The sequence below is a fragment of the Oncorhynchus nerka genome, linkage group LG6, assembly GCF_034236695.1.
Source record: "Oncorhynchus nerka isolate Pitt River linkage group LG6, Oner_Uvic_2.0, whole genome shotgun sequence".
Classification (NCBI taxonomy): domain Eukaryota; kingdom Metazoa; phylum Chordata; class Actinopteri; order Salmoniformes; family Salmonidae; genus Oncorhynchus; species Oncorhynchus nerka.
The window spans coordinates 27956931-27974949 of NC_088401.1; the positions used below are offsets into that span (position 1 = coordinate 27956931).

Consider the following 18019-nt stretch of genomic DNA (forward strand, 5'->3'; position numbering starts at 1 on the left):
GTGCTGTGCTCATCAAACTTTGTCATCAAAGTCTGGCATTCTCTGGATTTATTGTGCTTTCAAGACAACTTGGAACTTGGGGGAAAAAACAAGATTGAATCATGATGACGTCAGTGAACTTCAGGTCGTAGCTCTAGAAAGAGGCCCGAGTTCCCGACTTCAAAATGTATTTTCCCAGTCGGAGCTAGTTTTTTTCCGAGTTCCCAGTTGTCTTGAACTCACTGACATCAGATATCCCAGTTCCCGAGTTAACAGTTGTTTTGAGTGCAGCTGAAATCATGCTGGATTGACAGTATGGCCAATGTGGAATGTTTATCATTTTAGTTTGGAAAAGAGACCCTTAAACTCAGAAATGGGACCACACACCCACTCCACTGAATAGCAGGCTAGTGATTGCTTTGCAATGCTTGCAGTTAGCCACTGATTCCTTCCAAACCATTCATTGTTGAATTTACGATTTTCAACTTGTTGTGTAATGTTTTTGTCCAAGGGCCAATGAGCACCAATACGTTTAATCTATAATTTCTCTTCATTATTTTTCTTCTTATGACAAGGAATAAAACATATTTGCCAGTAGATTGTCGACTTGATTCATGATGATGACTGCTAGATAAGATTTTGAAAGTAAGATGCTGACAGTCCAATCAAAGCTACTGTAGATATAATGTGGTTTGACGTCATTTTATCTGTGGCCAATGACCTTGAGCCTTCTTGGATGGGCACTTCTAATGTAACTCTTTGGCAGCACCCAATGGGCTTGAATTTTCGAGCTGTACCCTTAGATTTGGCAGTGATGTAGTGTCCCCATTAGTGACAGAACACTGAGCCAATCACGGCGCAACTAGAGAACATTACTAACCCCTACGCTCCTTATTTTCCTCTGGCTGCCCCACCACCACAGAAAGCACTGAGCTAGGCTGAAACACCTGCATTTTGGAGCTGCCTTACTCAAGTAAGCAAAAGAGACCATGTTTGTATGGAGGCTTAATTAACTCAATGATTTTTAATTTAAATGTTTTACTGTTTGCAAACTGATATGTGACACATAGTACTATCAAAATAACATGCAAAACAGGCAACCCTCCCCCCAAATTTTTATATGTAATTTTTTTTTTAGCTAAAAATATGGGGCTCAAAACAGGTGGGGCTCTGCCCTGAATGACAGATGGCCAGTAAGCCACTCTGGATAAGAGCATTTGCTAAATTACTAAAGTACATTTATTAAAAATGTATAATAATAACTACTCTCTCACATTAAATGTAACTTTTGCGTTAGGCTAATACATAACTTCTAAACCCCAGATAGCAGGTCTATAAATAGTGAGAAACTCCAAAACAGTATGTCTGGGTTAGTGTTATACCTCTACCATGCATCCCATGAACTGCGTTGTTTCCAAAAGGACACCTTAATCCCTATTTAGTGCACTATGGGTCCTGGTCATGAGTAGTGCACTGTGTAGGGAATAGAGTGCCATTAGGGACATGTCATTGGGGACATAACCTGGGTCTCCTGGCGGCCATTCCCAGGGTTGGTTTCCTGTCCTCTCCGTGGTGGTGGTTGGGTGGAAGCATAGAGATAGATAGAGGACTCTAGTGCACAAAAGCCTATTTTATCAGCGCAATTGAGGACTTTCACCATTTTGAATTAGTCAACTGGGTGGGACTTTCTATGGGTTAAGGAAGGATGACATAATTCCATCCAGGTCCATCCAGGTCATGGGGGGGGGTTATACTTGTGAGAAAACATTCCACTTTGCAGCAAATCACCGACCTTGGCTTCATACCATTTCAAACAACACACTCCAGGTGGTAGTATGCACCCTTTCAGTTTGTTTACAATCCCATAGAAACTGTAGAAGAAGAAAATGTACTATTTTAAAATGGAGTTGGCCCTGCCACTGCTCATAGACTCCACAATACGACATATACACTGTTGCGTCGTCTAACTATCTCTATGGGTGGAAGAGCGAGAATGAGTTGGGAGGCTGGAACTGGGATGAAGGTCTAAACAGGAGTCAAGTAGTTTGACTGATGTCCAGAGGCGTACCGCTGTTGTGTTTCCTTTCTCTCAGTCAGGCAGGCGTGTGAAACTAAGCGAGGGTCTCCGCATTTGATCGTGAAATTTGAGCGTTTATAGCCGCGAAGTTGTCAAATTGATTTTTTTTGTTTTTGTTGTTTCGTACAGTGTGTTATAAAGGGCCTTTTATTCATTGGACTGAGTGCGTTTGCACCGCAGAGAGTGAGTGAATGGAGATTCACCTCCACTTTTAAACCATGTTGCAAACTTTTTTCCGGCAACAATTGAATTAAACTTTTTAATATCAAACGTTCCGCAGACAATATATCGCCTTCATGAATTGCGTTATCACCATGACTGATGAAAGCAAAGGAGAACACGGGAAAGGCGAAAGCGGGAAAGATTTGGAGAAACAGCTACGTCTGAGAGTGTGTGTTTTGAACGAACTTCTGAAGACTGAACGGGATTATGTCGGGACACTCGAGTTCCTTTCAGTGAGTTCATAACGTTGTATTATTTAATGAAGTAGCCTATTTAATATCTCCCAGATATATTCGCTTGCTGCAGGAAATCTCACAGGTTCAGATAACAAACGTGCCTATTTATTATGCAAGGGGTATAGGAGTCCTCCGACTCCCAAGCAGCAGAACTCATGCGGTTCACCTCAAAACCAGAGTCGTGCATTGCCTGTCAATCTCATTGATGGTGAAACTCAAACTATCATTTTGTCAATCTCAGAGTAAACCACTGTTTCATTATCTAGCTCAGTTGAGGGTTTACCAGCAGAAAATCCGCATATGTCTCTTTCCTGCAGAGTTTGTAGCCGAGGCCTCTTCTCAAAGGAGATTACCTTTTCAGATTAAGTGTGAGAAATTAGGAAAGCAGCAATTTTAACGGGATAAAGGAAGGCATTCTTCTCTGTGACTTTCTGAGACCAGTGTGACTGTTTAATCCTATTTTCAGATTCTTTCAATAATACAACTTTATAATCGTTATAATTTGCTACTTAAAAGACAAGGCTTCCTTTATTGTAACAAGACTCCACTGAGAGATTTAGATGCAGGCCTATTCATCTGATATCTAAGTGTCTACAAATTATACACAGTTAAATATTAACCTGCTAGAACTATAAGTTTCCCTGGGACTTTGCAAGTTTCATGCAATGTGAATGTGGCTTGAACACAGTGTCTGGGTGATCAATCGAACTTGGAAGATGATTATATTGTGATTCTCATACCAGCCATAAAAGTGGTCTGAAAACCTCCACAGCAAATACCTGGGAGTTGAGCTCTTTGCCAAAAGCTGAACCAATACACACACAAAAACAGGTGCCAACAGAGACACAGGTGGACCTAAAATCAAAACCACCCGTACTGGCACACAGCTGTTCTCTTGCACACCACTGTGTGTGTGTGTGTGTGTGTGTGTGTGTGTGTGTGTGTGTGTGTGTGTGTGTGTCTGGAGTGGACTCCCCGATGCTGCCTGGCCTGAACGGTAATGCAGGACTTGGCTGGGCCATAAGAATGACATTCTGTCAGCTTAATGGTGTTACTAAGAAAACAGCCAGGCTCAAAGGCAGGAAGGACGGAAAGCTACTGCTGTTTAAAATGCACACTGGGTCCTGGATGCCCGTCTATGCGTGCGAGGCATCTTGAGAAAGCTGTTAGCATATTTTCTAAATGTAAATTAATTGTCTGTCGAGTTATTTATGTCTCACTTTGTTAGACAATGTTTGGCTAGACACGTTAATGACAGTGAAGGCGACGTAATACATAAGCAAGGTCCCAGAGTTTTTCTAAGGAGATCCGAACAGGAAAACTCTGGGCCTTTTCATAACTTGTGATTATGACTGTGTTATTAAGTCTGCATACATGTGAAGGAAGCTTTTGAACCTGTCATTTACAACCCGGGAGGTAACCACTGGTCAGACTCAGGACTGGGGCCATATGTAATCAAGCGTCTCAGAGTAGGAGTGTTGATTCAGAATCAGTTTTGCATTTAAGATCACACTGAATATGATTGCATGGACACTAACAGGGACCTGATGCTAGATCAGCACTCCTACACTGAGACACTTGATACATACGGCTCCAGATCTAGACGGTGTCTGTGTATCCTGACCAACATGCCCCCCCCCCACATTACTTTCCCAAGAATTTGCTTTCCCTGTATGGTGGGGGTGGGGGCTGGAGGCACTGTGATGTGTGTCATTAAGAAGGTTATTTCCCAGACCACATGTTCTGTATGTAGACATTCCTCTTCCTCTATGCCTTCTTCTCTCCCTCCTTCAATCCCTTCCTTCTTTCTCTCCCTCCCTCCATCCCTCTGCTCCACAGATGGCTCCAATGGACTGGAGGGAGGGAAGGAGAGAGGGATGGATGGATGGAGGGAGGGAGAGAAAGAGAGGGGGATGTTGGGAGGGAAGGAGAGCGAGGGATCGAGGGAGAAATGTGGGATGGGGGGTGTAGGAGAGAGGGAGGGAGGGAGGGGAGAAGAGGGAGACGAGGAACTAGGAATGACTTTTAGCTGGATACAGAGCAATCCTTCTGGAATAGTCTCTTCCTAGAAAACATCCCACCATCATTCCATAATTGGGTTGAGATAGAATGGAATGGATAGAGGCAATGGTTATGTCTCAAATAGCACCCCATTCCCTACATAGTGCACAAGTTCTGGTCAAAAGTAGCACACTAAGTAGGGAATAGGGTGCCATCTGGGAATCACAAATAGCATGGGAGTGTCCTCTCTCTGTCCTGTGTTTTTGGGAATGCAACCCCTGCCTCCCCCCCCATGGTGCTGTGACTGGGATTCATTCAAGGAGCTGGCTCTAAAGCACTGGCAGGAAATCAAACATTTGTTTATTTACGTGTCAGTGTTATCGATAGTGATACTTCCATCTATGCTATTTTTCCAAGTAGTTATGACATTTTTCATATATATTTCCTTTAAGCAGCCTCGCATTTGCTCAGCCAAACTACTGTAGCTTTACAGTTCAGTGGTAAACAAGTAACATTTTGCCATCTCCAAGGCCTGAATATGTTCAAGCTGAGAGGTTCATATGATGTTGATGAAAGGTAAGGTGCCCTCTCTGAGACATGGGGAGGGAGGGAGAAAGAGATGAGCCTACTTCTCCTCGTCGCTCTTATCATGTGTGTGTGTGTGTGGGGGTGGGGGGTGGGGGGGGTGTCATCATCTGGGGGTGAAATAACACCCCTGGGGCTGGGAAGAGAGAGATCATTTTCATCTGATGCTCTTCATTACGCATTACTTACTTCATCCAAGCATCTGATCCTTGAGGTCCCTCAACTCTGCAGTAACAGTGAACAATCCATGTTCTCGTCACGTGGCTTTGAGAAAGAACTGAAGTTCACCAGCCCGCACACCTTTTTGCACCGCAGGAAATCTGAGAGGAACTTTCACATGAAGGGTCTGGTATTATCTGGATTATCGATGTCTAACATCCAAATATCCATCTCTTACTCAACACGGGCCAGGGGTTATGCGTCCTGGTCAAAAGTAGCTGACTATAGGGAATAGGCTGCCATTTGGGAAACACAGGAAGACAGTTTCAGATTCTGGTCCAAGAGGGCATGTGTGACTGTTTTGGGGGTCGCGGTCTGACTCCGGAGGGATGAGCCAGGAGGATCTACCAGGGGGGAAAGGGGTAAAAGGGGGCAAAGGGGAAGACATTACCAGGAGGGTGCAGGGGGAAATGGGGTTAGGTTAGTGACGTAGATGCCTAGGCTTGGTGCCTGTTCTTGTAAACCATATTTCCTGGTAGAGGCAGGAATTCCTGAGAGGTTAAAAATTGCAGGGGAACAATGAAAACACCGTCCGGCCAGTAGCTAACTGCCTGCTGGAGTTCAGCTCAGAGGAAACTAAAGGATTCTCGCTACTGCATCCCAAATGGCACCCTATCCCCTCCATAGTGCACTACTTTTAACCAGAGCCCTATATAGGGGAATGGGGTGCCATTTGGGACTCGGACCACTGCCTAACTACTGAACCCTAACACGACCTGCCTGGCTTCACAATACAATAAACCACAGTACACTATCTACAGCTGGGGCCTGGGGCAGTGGAAAACGACATGGGAGACTTTTTAATGTTGTCCCCTGGTCCTCTTTAGAGAGGTTTCTCAAATGAGCAGGGCCCACAGGGAATAGGGCGCCATTAGTGGCACAGCCCATGTTTATTCTGGACAACTGAGGGACAAGACAATGACATGGTCTTTCCAAAAAAATATCTCGTTGAAGGAAACAAGGGATGGATGAAAAGGTAAACTGAGTGTAAACTAAACTCTCCTGGTGATTGCGTCCCGTGCTTCTCCTCCTGTGGCAGGTGTTTTTGTGTTACTGGGTACTCTGGAGGCCTGGCTGTAACCGTGGCATTGTTGACAGTTTTGGTTTTGAGCGAGGGGGACAATGAAACCCACTCCGTTGCATGATAAGCACTTCAGTGAGAGAGTGTCGTGAGGGAGAGAAGGGAAGCCTTTTATGTGAGACTTGTAGGACAGCGTCTCAAATGGCACCCTATCTCCTTTATAATGCAATTTTGACCATGGCCCATAGGGCTCTGTAGAGAATAGGGTGCCTTTTAGGATGCAGGCAAAGAAGCAACTCTCTGTGTAATACATTCCCCTAGGCTCTGCTGTGTTAGTGGTTCCCTCTGCAGCCCTCCCTCCTTTCCTCCCCCCTTGTCGATGCGACAGCTTGTAGAACCGCAAAGAACCATAAATTGACCACCTAAATGTAATGTTTTTAAAACCTTGATAATCCCACTCGTAAAACGAGATTTGACGTGAAACTAAATGTGACTCTATAAACTCTGACTGAATCACTTTTCCATGCAGGCTTTTCAATAATTCATCTCTCTATCAACGTCTTTATTTTAGCTCTGTGTATATTTGGTCGTCCGCGGAGTACATTTCCCTTCAGTGAAAAGCCGTAAAGCTAAACCTGTGGTAGTTTGATATTAATTAAAGCTTGTAAATCAGAACGTTTTTGAGCTGAGACGGGAAAACAGGGCTGATGAGGAAAACACAGACGCGGATCTCTCTCTCACAATCTGTGTTGGGTTTGTTTACTGGGCTGTCAGGCTGGTGATCTTGTTTTTGTGTGTCACACATGACCAGTGGTGAGCACTGTGTGTGTCTGTGTGCGTGTTTGGATGGGGGCTCCATCTCCTCTGGACGGACATCCAGTGACCCCAGTGTCGTGACCTCTTGTTCTCCTCTCCTTCCTGTCGGTTAATCTGAAGACTTCACTAAATTCCTCCCCCGTTCCCCCTCCTGACCCACCAGCCCCCTGGTGTTCTGGAAACGGCAACAGACGATGTCGACATACAGTGTGTCCCTACTCAATCAAAACACATGCATGCGCTCGGATAAAAACATACGCACGCTAACGTGTGCTACTGCTCAGATAGGAGAAACACTCACACGTCGTGAAGAGTGCAAAGGAACGGATCCATCCTGTTTATTACCCATAGGCACACTGACTTCACACATCACGTAGCTCCTCATCACCCAGGGCCCTAAGACTGACCCCCTACACCTCTCACCTTCTCACCCCCTGCCCCTCTTGATGAAACCTCTAACTCCCCTGCTGCTCACCCATACCCCCCCACTCTACCTAATACTATCACCTCTCCCTCCATTCTCCCCCTGCTCGTCTCTTTCCCTCTCCTGCTTTCACCTATGACCCCTCTCATCTGTAACCCTCTCACCCCTTTACTCTCACTGGACCAAACCGTAGCTAATGGATCTCTCTCTCTCTCTCTCTCCACCCCGCCGTCCCACCGGCTGCATATGTTCCGACCATTATTACTGCATCCCAAATGCCACCCTATTCCCTATATAGTGCACTACTTTTGACTAGGGCCTATAGGTCAAGTGCACTACATAGTGAAAAGGGTGCCATTTGGGACACATCCTTTGTTGACAAGGAGAGTTGTATTTTTCCAGTGCTACTTGCAGCATCATTAAGATCTCTATCTCTCTAATCAGGCAGGCCTGACACACACACACACACACACACACACACACACACACACACACACACACACACACACACACACAGGGCTGGTTCTTTTCCAGAGGATTTGTTCTCATGGAGGGGGATTTTTTTATCCTCCCTCCCTCCCTCTATCCCTTTATCTTATTCTATCTTATCCTCAGCTCTGCCCAGAGCCTCTTCTCCCAAGGTTTAGAGCAGGCTTGTTACACACTCTGTGTGTCTTTATCTGAGTGTGTGTGTGTGCACAGAGATTGTGAGAGAAAGAATAGATGTTTTTTCTCCTGTCCTCTCTTTTTTTATTTTATTCTATTGGGTCAGTGTCTCCAGTGTGTGAAAACAGCGAAAACATTGTGTGGTTCTTTTCTTTCTATCCATCCTCTTTCTGAGGCCCTGAAGAGTTGCAGCAGGTATCTCTGTCTGCATTCTAATCTCACACCGGCCAATGAACCGACCAACCAACCAAGGCATAAATAGACTGGTTTCATCATACCTCTGCTGGTTCAGGAGCATGTAATCACCACCCAAGTTTATTTCCCATAGTTGTTGTGTGTGTAGTTGGAGTGTTTCCAAGTCTGTTGTGTGTATCACTGTCCGATTGTTTGTTTGTGTGTGTGCGCGTGCAAACTAGGGATGGGCACGGTTAATCGAATATCCGAACAAACGTTAATATTCAAATGAATTAAGGTTCATTTTTGAAACAATTTTGTAGGCCTATTTTAATAATGAACAAGCGTTGTTGAATTACATTATCCGTGAAACATTTTGACCTGCAAGGTTAAACCATTTGAAATTTAAAATTTTAATAAACCAACTTTTGTATGTAGTTTTTATAACGGTGCATTGCGCTAACATACTGCTGGGCATTTAGCCCTCCAGAAAGTCCTATTTCCCCCACTTCAAATAGCAATCACAGGCACTCACCTAATGGAGTTTCCATAATACCTGACACAGAACAATGCAAAACACTCACCAGAAAATATTTTTTTGTAACTGAATCAGTTCTATCATTGCGAAAATCAGACTTCTCTTTCGTAGTTGCTGTTAGCCAAACTATCGAAGAAAAGCAGCAACTCTGCTGTTTATCTCTGCAATGTGCATTTGAGTCATTCTGATTGGTCGTGAGTCCATCCCTAGTGTGTGTCTGTGTGAGTGTTTGGAACCTAACCTGAGCGCTAGACTAAATTTGTCTCTGTTGGCAGAGCTGAATGATTGCAGGGATTAACTATCTGGTAGAGCAGAGCACTGGAGTGGAGAGAGTGGAGACGTCACTAGGTGCACCTCTAGATCCCTTATCAATTAAAATGTTGGACAGGGCTAATTAAGTAAATACCTATCTCTTTTTCCCGTGTGGCTTGGGGTTTTACCTTCTGACTTTTCAGTGAGGTTTTATTCATTAGCTCTTAGAGAATGAGAGACTTACATTTTTTTCACAAATGAATATTTAATTTAATTGAACTATTATGATATAGTGATATTGGATCATTCTCCTGTATCATGCTTAATTACACCAAAATAAAATACACTTAGTGACAGAATATGGAGAATGAACAGAGTGCATCTTCAAGACTCAAAATGTATTAAATGCGTAAACGGAATAATAAAGACCTTTGCCATTACAAATGTAGACATATACGACAGAGAAAAGCCAACCCTTAAAATAATTTGGGATGCTTTTAAGGTGTACATCAGGAGAATGATAATCTCATACTCTGCAAGAGTTAAATCTGAGTTAATGATTTATTTTTCTTTAATTTACGAGGTAAAGAAGAAAATACATTTTTGGAACTTAAGTAGGAATATGATCTTTTACTTTTGAAGAGAGCCAACAACTACAGGTTAAACTCAGTGTGCTATTTATTTTATTGTAAATAAACCTGGTAAACACCTCTGAGGCCTCACAAAAATAATACAGTTGAAGTCGGAAGTTTACATACACCTTAGCCAAATACATTTAAACTCAGTTTTTCCACAATTCCTGACATTTAATCCTAGTAAAAATTCCCTGTCTTAGGTCAGTTAGAATCACCACTTTTATTTTAAGAATGTAAAATGTCAGAATAATAGTGGAGAGAACGATTTATTTCAGCTGTTATTTCTTTCATCACATTCCCAGTGGGTCAGAAGTTTACATACACTCAATTAGTATTTGTTAGCATTGCCTTTAAAGTGTTTAACTTGGGTCAAACGTTTCGGGGAAGCTTTCATAAGCTTCCAACAATAAGTTGGGTGAATTTTGGCCCATTCCTCCTGACAGAGCTGGTGTAACTGAGTCAGGTTTGTTGTCAGGTTTGCAAACCGTAGTCTGTCTTTTTTATGGCGGTTTTTGAGCAGTGGCTTCTTCCTTGCTGAGCGGCCTTTCAGGTTGTCGATATAGGACTCTTTACTGTGGATATAGATACTTTTGTACCTGTTTCCTCCAGCATCTTCACAACGTCCTTTGCTGTTGTTCTGGGATTGATTTGCACTTTTCGCACCAAAGTACATTAATTTCTAGGAGACAGAATGTGTCTCCTTCCTGAGCGGTGTGACGGCTACGTGGTCCCATGGTGTTTATACTTGCGTACTATTGTTTGTACAGATGAACGTAGTACCTTCAGGCATTTGGAAATTGCTCCCAAGGATGAACCAGACTTTTTTTTTCTGAGGTCTTGATTTCTTTTGATTTTACCATGATGTCAAGCAAAGAGGCACTGAGTTTGAAGGTAGGCCTTGAAATACATCCACAGGTACACCTCCAATTGACACAAATGATGTCAATTAGCCTATCAGAACCTTCTAAAGCCATTACATCATTTTCTGGAATTTGCCAAGCTATTTAAAGGCACAGAGTTTTAATGACTCCAACCTAAGTGTATGTAAACTTCCGACTTCAACTGTACATGTCAAACCAGTTATAATTATTTAAGATAAATAGACATTTTAATAGCCTCTATGGAAATGAATTAAATAACAGCTTGACTGATCCTACAGCTTTCTTTCTTCAGGGTTATTAAATCTAGAAGAAGATTTAGAAGAGAAAGAGCAGGCAGGCCAGGGAGAGAGGACGGGCAGGCAGAACCGTGCGCATATGTCATCGTAATCTGCATCTCACAATGCCTTAATTGTCTTGCATGCCTCACAAATTCTTCCTCTCTGGTTTTATTTAAATTACACAACTTTCCCCAGGCCTTCATAGCCATAGTCTAGTTAGGCAATAACACAAAAAATCATGTTTTATCATAACTGCACTGTGAATTTAAAAAATAATTGACTCCCTGTTTGTGATATCCCTGACGGGCTCAGGAGACGCGAAGGTCGAGTCATGCGTCCTCCGTAACATGACCCGCCTAACTGCTCTTCTTAACACCCACTCGCTTAACCCATAAGCCAGCTGCACCAATGTGTCGGAGGAAACACTATTCAACTGATGACTGAAGTCAGCCTGCAGGTGCCCGGCCCACCACAAGGAGTTGCTAGAGTGCAATGAGCCAAGTAAAGCCCCCCTGGCCAAACTCTCTCCTAACCCGGACAACGCAGGGCCAATTGTGCGCCGCCCTATGGGACTCCCGGTCGTGACACAGTCTGGGATCGAACCCGGGTCTGTAGTGACGCCTAAAGCACTGTGATTTAGTGCCTTAGACTGCTGCACCACTCAGGAAGCCCTGCACTGTGGTTTTAATTATGTGGGGGAAAAACATTGTTTTTAGGATTTTTCTTAACGTTAAGGATCCTAACTTGGTTTAAACGTTCACACCCCTATTACAAACAAATACAAAACATGTTTCAGTATAATACAATATGCTACAAAACAAGATGTAGATTTATCATTAATGGCTGTTAATGCCGTAAAGGCTTTCAACCGTCGTGAATGGCCTTTTCTATTCAAAACTTTGGATGCCTTCAACTTTCCAGCTCAAATAATACATTTAATAAAACATATTATGTACATATTCTAAAGTAAAAATGTACAAAAATAATGCATTATCTGATGAAATTGCTTTAGAAAGGGGTACAAGACAGGGATGTCCTGTCTCCCTCCTCCTGTGCACTGGTAATTGAACCGCTTGCAGAAAGAATTAGACAGGACCCAAACGTAACAGTTATCAGTATGGGTAAACATAAATATAAACTAAACTTATTTGCAGATGATCTCCAATATTATACCTGACTAATATTGAGAAAACAATGCCTGCCTTGTAAAATTAATGTAGAACCAAACAGACAATGGCAAATAGAAAAATAATAACTCATGATCTACAGCAATCCTTTCCGTTTTCGTAAAGTTTTCAGACACCTAGACTTTGTTCCACATTTTGTTACGTTACAACCTTATTCTAAAATGGATCCCAAAAAATGTCCCTCATCAATCTACACACAGGTGTACCCCACCAAAGACATTCTTTAATAAAGTATACTCGGCCATAAGACAGCTCATAGAGTATAAAGGAACGTTTTTCATGTCCCAAAGTCTGAGGGTGGTTTTAACCTTTTATGTTTTTATTTCACCTTTATTTAACCAGTTAGGCCAGTTGAGAACAAGTTCTCATTTACAACTGCAACCTGGCCAAGATAAAGCAAAGTAGTGTGACAAAAAACAACAACACGTACACATAAACAACCGTACGGTCAATAACACAATAGAAAAATCTATGTACAGTGTGCGCAAATGTAGAACAGTAGGGAGGTAAGGCAATAAATAAGACATAAAGGCGAAATAATGACTATTTAGCATTGATACTGGAGTGATAGATGTGCAGATGATGATGTGCAAGTAGAGATACTGGGGTGTAAAAGAGCAAGAAGATAAATAACAGTATGGGGATGAAACTTCCAGCCTTGGAATTGTATCAACATGCCACCCAAGGATTTGACTGTTGTTAACAGTGGGTACAGTACATATTGAAGATGAACATGCTCATCCCCGGAATCTTTTCATGTGTCTGTTTCCAAAGGACGGAGCTAAGAACATGAACAACTTCATAGTTAAGAACACTATAACAATATGGAAGAAAATGAAAGGTATTCTACAAGAACCACTATCACTCCCTAAAAACACACCCCTATGGAACAATCTTTGGATAGCTTTTCAGAATTCACAGATAAATTGGCCCACATAGAAAACTAAAGGCATAGAAACCATAAGTGACTTGGTAACAGGAAATAAAATGATTTCCATGACAGAATTAAAAAGTCATTTTGGACTAACCAATATAGACATTTTCAAAGACATTTTGCATCTTAAAAGTTTTATAACACAAAATGTTGATCTGAAATCTTTTGGGCATCAGGGCAACGTTGAGGGATTTCTATTTGATACAGAAAAGAATACTCGTATGATAGGTAAGTTTTCTATAAATCCTTGCAGAAAGCATATCCAACTGACATATCTCAACTGACAAACTATTGGAACCAAGACCTAAAAATAACTGATATTGGCAAGAGTTGTAGGGAATGTTGAAACTTTAACAAAATGACAATTAACAAAAATGGATGCTTAAATCCAGTAGAAACTAATGTACATAATTTATTATAGAAGACACACAATTCACAAATTCTACAGCCCAATGGCAGAGTCATGTCTTAAGTGTAAAACGAACAGTGACGACTCAGTGATTCATGCCTTCTGGGAGTGATATAAAGTCCAAAAGTTATGGGCAGAGTTAGAAAGTTGGCCTTCAGAAGTTTTACAATATCAATTGACTTTTAATCCGCCTGTCTACATATTTCAAGACATGTTATATGAGGGTGCGGTGAGATACCCAGTGGGTTCGACTGTACGTTTCTTGTCAATTATTTTGAAAACTTTTGCTTAAAAACTGGAAATCAAGTGAATGTCCATCATTGGGACGGTGGAAGAGTCATTCATTATTATTATTTGAATATTGAAAGGGTGTGGGCGACAGAGAAGGGCAGAGTGGTGCAGTTTGAGGTCATGTGGAATCTTTCAAGCCGTGGAGATTGAGGCGGTGGGAGCGTGTGGGTCTGGGCAGGGGGGATTTCGTTGATGTTTGTCTGTTGTCTTTTGTCTGTGAATGTTTTGTGGGGAAAAAAACATTTACAAAAATGTCATTGATTCAAAGCTGCAGACATTGATAATGAAGACATGGCTCAGAACGCACCCTTGTGGGGCCCCAGTGTTGAGGATCAGCGGGGTGGAGATGTTGTTACCTACCCTCACCACCTGGGGGCGGCCCGTCAGGAAGTCCAGTACCCAGTTGCACAGGGCGGGGTCGAGACCCTGGGTCTCGAGCTTGATGACGAGTAACAACATCTCCACCCCGCTGATCCTCAACACTGGGGCCCCACAAGGGTGCGTTCTGAGCCCTCTCCTGTACTCCCTGTTCACCCACGACTGCGTGGCCACGCACGCCTCCAACTCAATCATCAAGTTTGCGGACGACACAACAGTGGTAGGCTTGATTACCAAAAACGACGAGACGGCCTACAGGGAGGAGGTGAGGGCCCTCGGAGTGTGGTGTCAGGAAAATAACCTCACACTCAACGTCAGCAAAACTAAGGAGATGATTGTGGACTTCAGGAAACAGCAGAGGGAACACCTCCCTATCCACATCGATGGAACAGTAGTGGAGAGGGTAGTAAGTTTTAAGTTCCTCGGCGTACACATCACAGACAAACTGAATGGGTCCACCCACACAGACAGCATCGTGAAGTAGGCGCAGCAGCGCCTCTTCAACCTCAGGAGGCTGAAGAAATTCGGCTTGTCACCAAAAGCACTCACAAACTTCTACAGATGCACAATCGAGAGCATCCTGTCGGGCTGTATCACCGCCTGGTACGGCAACTGCTCCGCCCACAACCGTAAGGCTCTCCAGAGGGTCGTGAGGTCTGCACAACGCATCACCGGGGGCAAACTACCTGCCCTCCAGGACACCACCCGATGTCACAGGAAGGCCATAAAGATCATCAAGGACAACAACCACCCGAGCCACTGCCTGTTCACCCCGCTTTCATCCAGAAGGCGAGGTCAGTACAGGTGCTTCAAAGCAGGGACTTAGAGACTGAAAAACAGCTTCTATCTCAAGGCCATCAGACTGTTAAACAGCGATCACTAACATTGAGTGGCTGCTGCCAACACACTGACTCAACTCCAGCCACTTTAATAATGGGAATTGATGTAAAATATATCACTAGCCACTTTAAACAATGCTACTTAATATAATGTTTACATACCCTACATTATTTATCTCATATGTATACGTATATACTGTACTCTATATCATCTACTGCATCTTTATGTAATACATGTATCACTAGCCACTTTGAACTATGCCACTTTGTTTACATACTCATCTCATATGTATATACGGTACTCGATACCATCTACTGCATCTTGCCTATGCCGCTCTGTACCATCACTCATTCATATATCTTTATGTACATATTCTCTATCCCTTTACACTTGTGTGTATAAGGTAGTAGTTTTGGATTTGTTAGCTAGATTACTCGTTGGTTATAACTGCATTGTCGGAACTAGAAGCACAAGCATTTCGCTACACTCACATTAACATCTGCTAACCATGTGTATGTGACAAATAAAATTTGATTTGATTTTGATTTATGGCTTAGATTAACTACAGTCATCCAAGCAAAAAGAAGACCCTATATATTCAGTCATATACACTCTAAAGAAGACCCTATATACAGTGGGGCAAAAAAGTATTTAGTCAGCCACCAATTGTGCAAGTTCTCCCACTTAAAAAGATGAGAGAGGCCTGTAATTTTCATCATAGGTACACTTCAACTATGACAGACAAAATGAGGGAAAAAAATCCAGAAAATCACATTGTAAGATTTTTAATGAATTTATTTGCAAATTATGGTGGAAAATAAGTATTTGGTCACCTACAAACAAGCAAGATTTCTGGCTCTCACAGACCTGTAACTTCTTCTTTAAGAGGCTCCTCTGTCCTCCACTCGTTACCTGTATTAATGGCACCTGTTTGAACTTGTTATCAGTATAAAAGACACCTGTTATCAGTATAAAAGACACCGGTCCACAACCTCAAACAGCCACACTCCAAACTCCACTATGGCCAAGACCAAAAAGCTGTCAAAGGACACCAGAAACAAAATTGTAGACATGCACCAGGCTAGGAAGACTGAATCTGCAATAGGTAAGCAGCTTGGTTTGAAGAAATCAACTGTGGGAGCAATTATTAGGAAATGGAAGACATACAAGACCACTGCTAATCTCCCTCGATCTGGGGCTCCACTCAAGATCTCACCCCGTGGGGTCAAAATGATCACAAGAACGGTGAGCAAAAATCCCAGAACCACACGGGGGGACCTAGTGAATGACCTGCAGAGAGCTGGGACCAAAGTAACAAAGCCTACCATCAGTAACACACTACGCCGCCAGGGACTCAAATCCTGCAGTGCCAGACGTGTCCCCCTGCTTAAGCTAGTACATGTCCAGGCCCGTCGGAAGTTTGCTAGAGAGCATTTGGATGATCCAGAAGAAGATTGGGAGAATGTCATATGGTCAGATGAAACCAAAATATAACTTTTTGGTAAAAACTCAACTCGCCGTGTTTGGAGGACAAAGAATGCTGAGTTGCATCCAAAGAACACCATACCTACTGTGAAGCATGGGGGTGGAAACATCATGCTTTGGGGCTGTTTTTCTGCAAAGGGACCAGTACGACTGATCCGTGTAAAGGAAAGAATGAATGGGGCCATGTATCATGAGATTTTGAGTGAAAACCTCCTTCCATCAGCAAGGGCATTGAAGATGAAACGTGGCTGGGTCTTTCAGCATGACAATGATCCCAAACACACCGCCCGGGCAACGAAGGAGTGGCTTCGTAAGAAGCATTTCAAGGTCCTGGAGTGGCCTAGCCAGTCTCCAGATCTCAACCCCATAGAAAATCTTTGGAGGGAGTTGAAAGTCCGTGTTGCCCAGCAACAGCCCCAAAACATCACTGCTCTAGAGGAGATCTGCATGGAAGAATGGGCCAAAATACCAGCAACAGTGTGTGAAAACCTTGTGAAGACTTACAGAAAACATTTTACCTCTGTCATAGCCAACAAAGGGTATATAACAAAGTATTGAGATAAACTTTTGTTATTGACCAAATACTTATTTTCCACCATAATTTGCAAATAAATTCATAAAAAATCCTACAATGTGATTTTGGGGATTTTTTTCCTAATTTTGTCTGTCATAGTTGAAGTGTACCTATGATGAAAATTACAGGCCTCTCTCATATTTTTAAGTGGGAGAACTTGCACAATTGGTGGCTGACTAAATACTTTTTTGCCCCACTCTATACAGTCTAAAGAAGATCCTATATATTTTGCCTCTGGGTCTGGGAATCTTCCCCCTCCCCTCTTGTGAATGTAAGCTGTGGTAGATTGGCGATTTAACTGATTTTGAGTCATGTAGGTGTAAATGATAACCAATGCATGATGCTGTGGTGTGTGGTGTTTGCATGGAATATTTTGCTTCCCCTCGTGTGACTGTAAGCAGCCTCGGTGGTAAGTCTTTCTGGAGTGTCAGAGTGAGTTCCTCTGCTTTTGTCTCTGTGTGGTCATGCAGCCAGACCAGCCTCTCCCCAAGCAGGATCTCCTTCCTTCCTTCCTTCCTGGCCCTCCCCTTCTTTACATTGTGCTACAGGTTTCCTGTCACACACACACACACACACACACACACACACACACACACACACAGGCACGTGCAAGGACTCCAGCAATCTCACACACATACGGACGCACGCACACACACACCGCATCCTATGGAAAAACACAGCCTCTTTAGAGATGCCCTTGCATCTCTAAATATATATGTGTGTGTGTGTGTGTCTAGGGGCTCATCTTGTACTTGAAGGTGGGTCTTTGTAGAGAAGCGGGTATCTTTTGGTTCTGCTTTGCCAGCTGCCCACCCAGTTCATGGGCCCTCCACGGTTGACTTGGTGTCAGAGTCAACCTTTTTCAGAGGACACTTGTGAATCTGGCATCATCCACCCTTACAAAGGGCTCCAATGTC

The 18019-nt window shown here is 43.0% G+C and overlaps 1 protein-coding gene across 3 annotated transcripts in view; it reads left to right on the top strand.

The window, feature by feature from the left end:
* The first annotated feature begins 1972 nt into the window (after positions 1-1972).
* The window catches only part of prex2 (phosphatidylinositol-3,4,5-trisphosphate-dependent Rac exchange factor 2), a 232719-nt gene continuing 216672 nt past the window's right edge, over positions 1973-18019 (top strand). For 2 of the 3 annotated variants that reach the window (XM_065019466.1, XM_065019467.1), the window contains exon 1: positions 1977-2511. In XM_065019466.1, coding sequence (XP_064875538.1) covers positions 2353-2511 — 159 coding nt within the window. In that variant the 5' untranslated portion in view covers positions 1977-2352. Of the gene's footprint in view, positions 2512-18019 lie in introns of all 3 variants that reach the window. The other variant, XM_065019468.1, reaches the window with a different exon arrangement.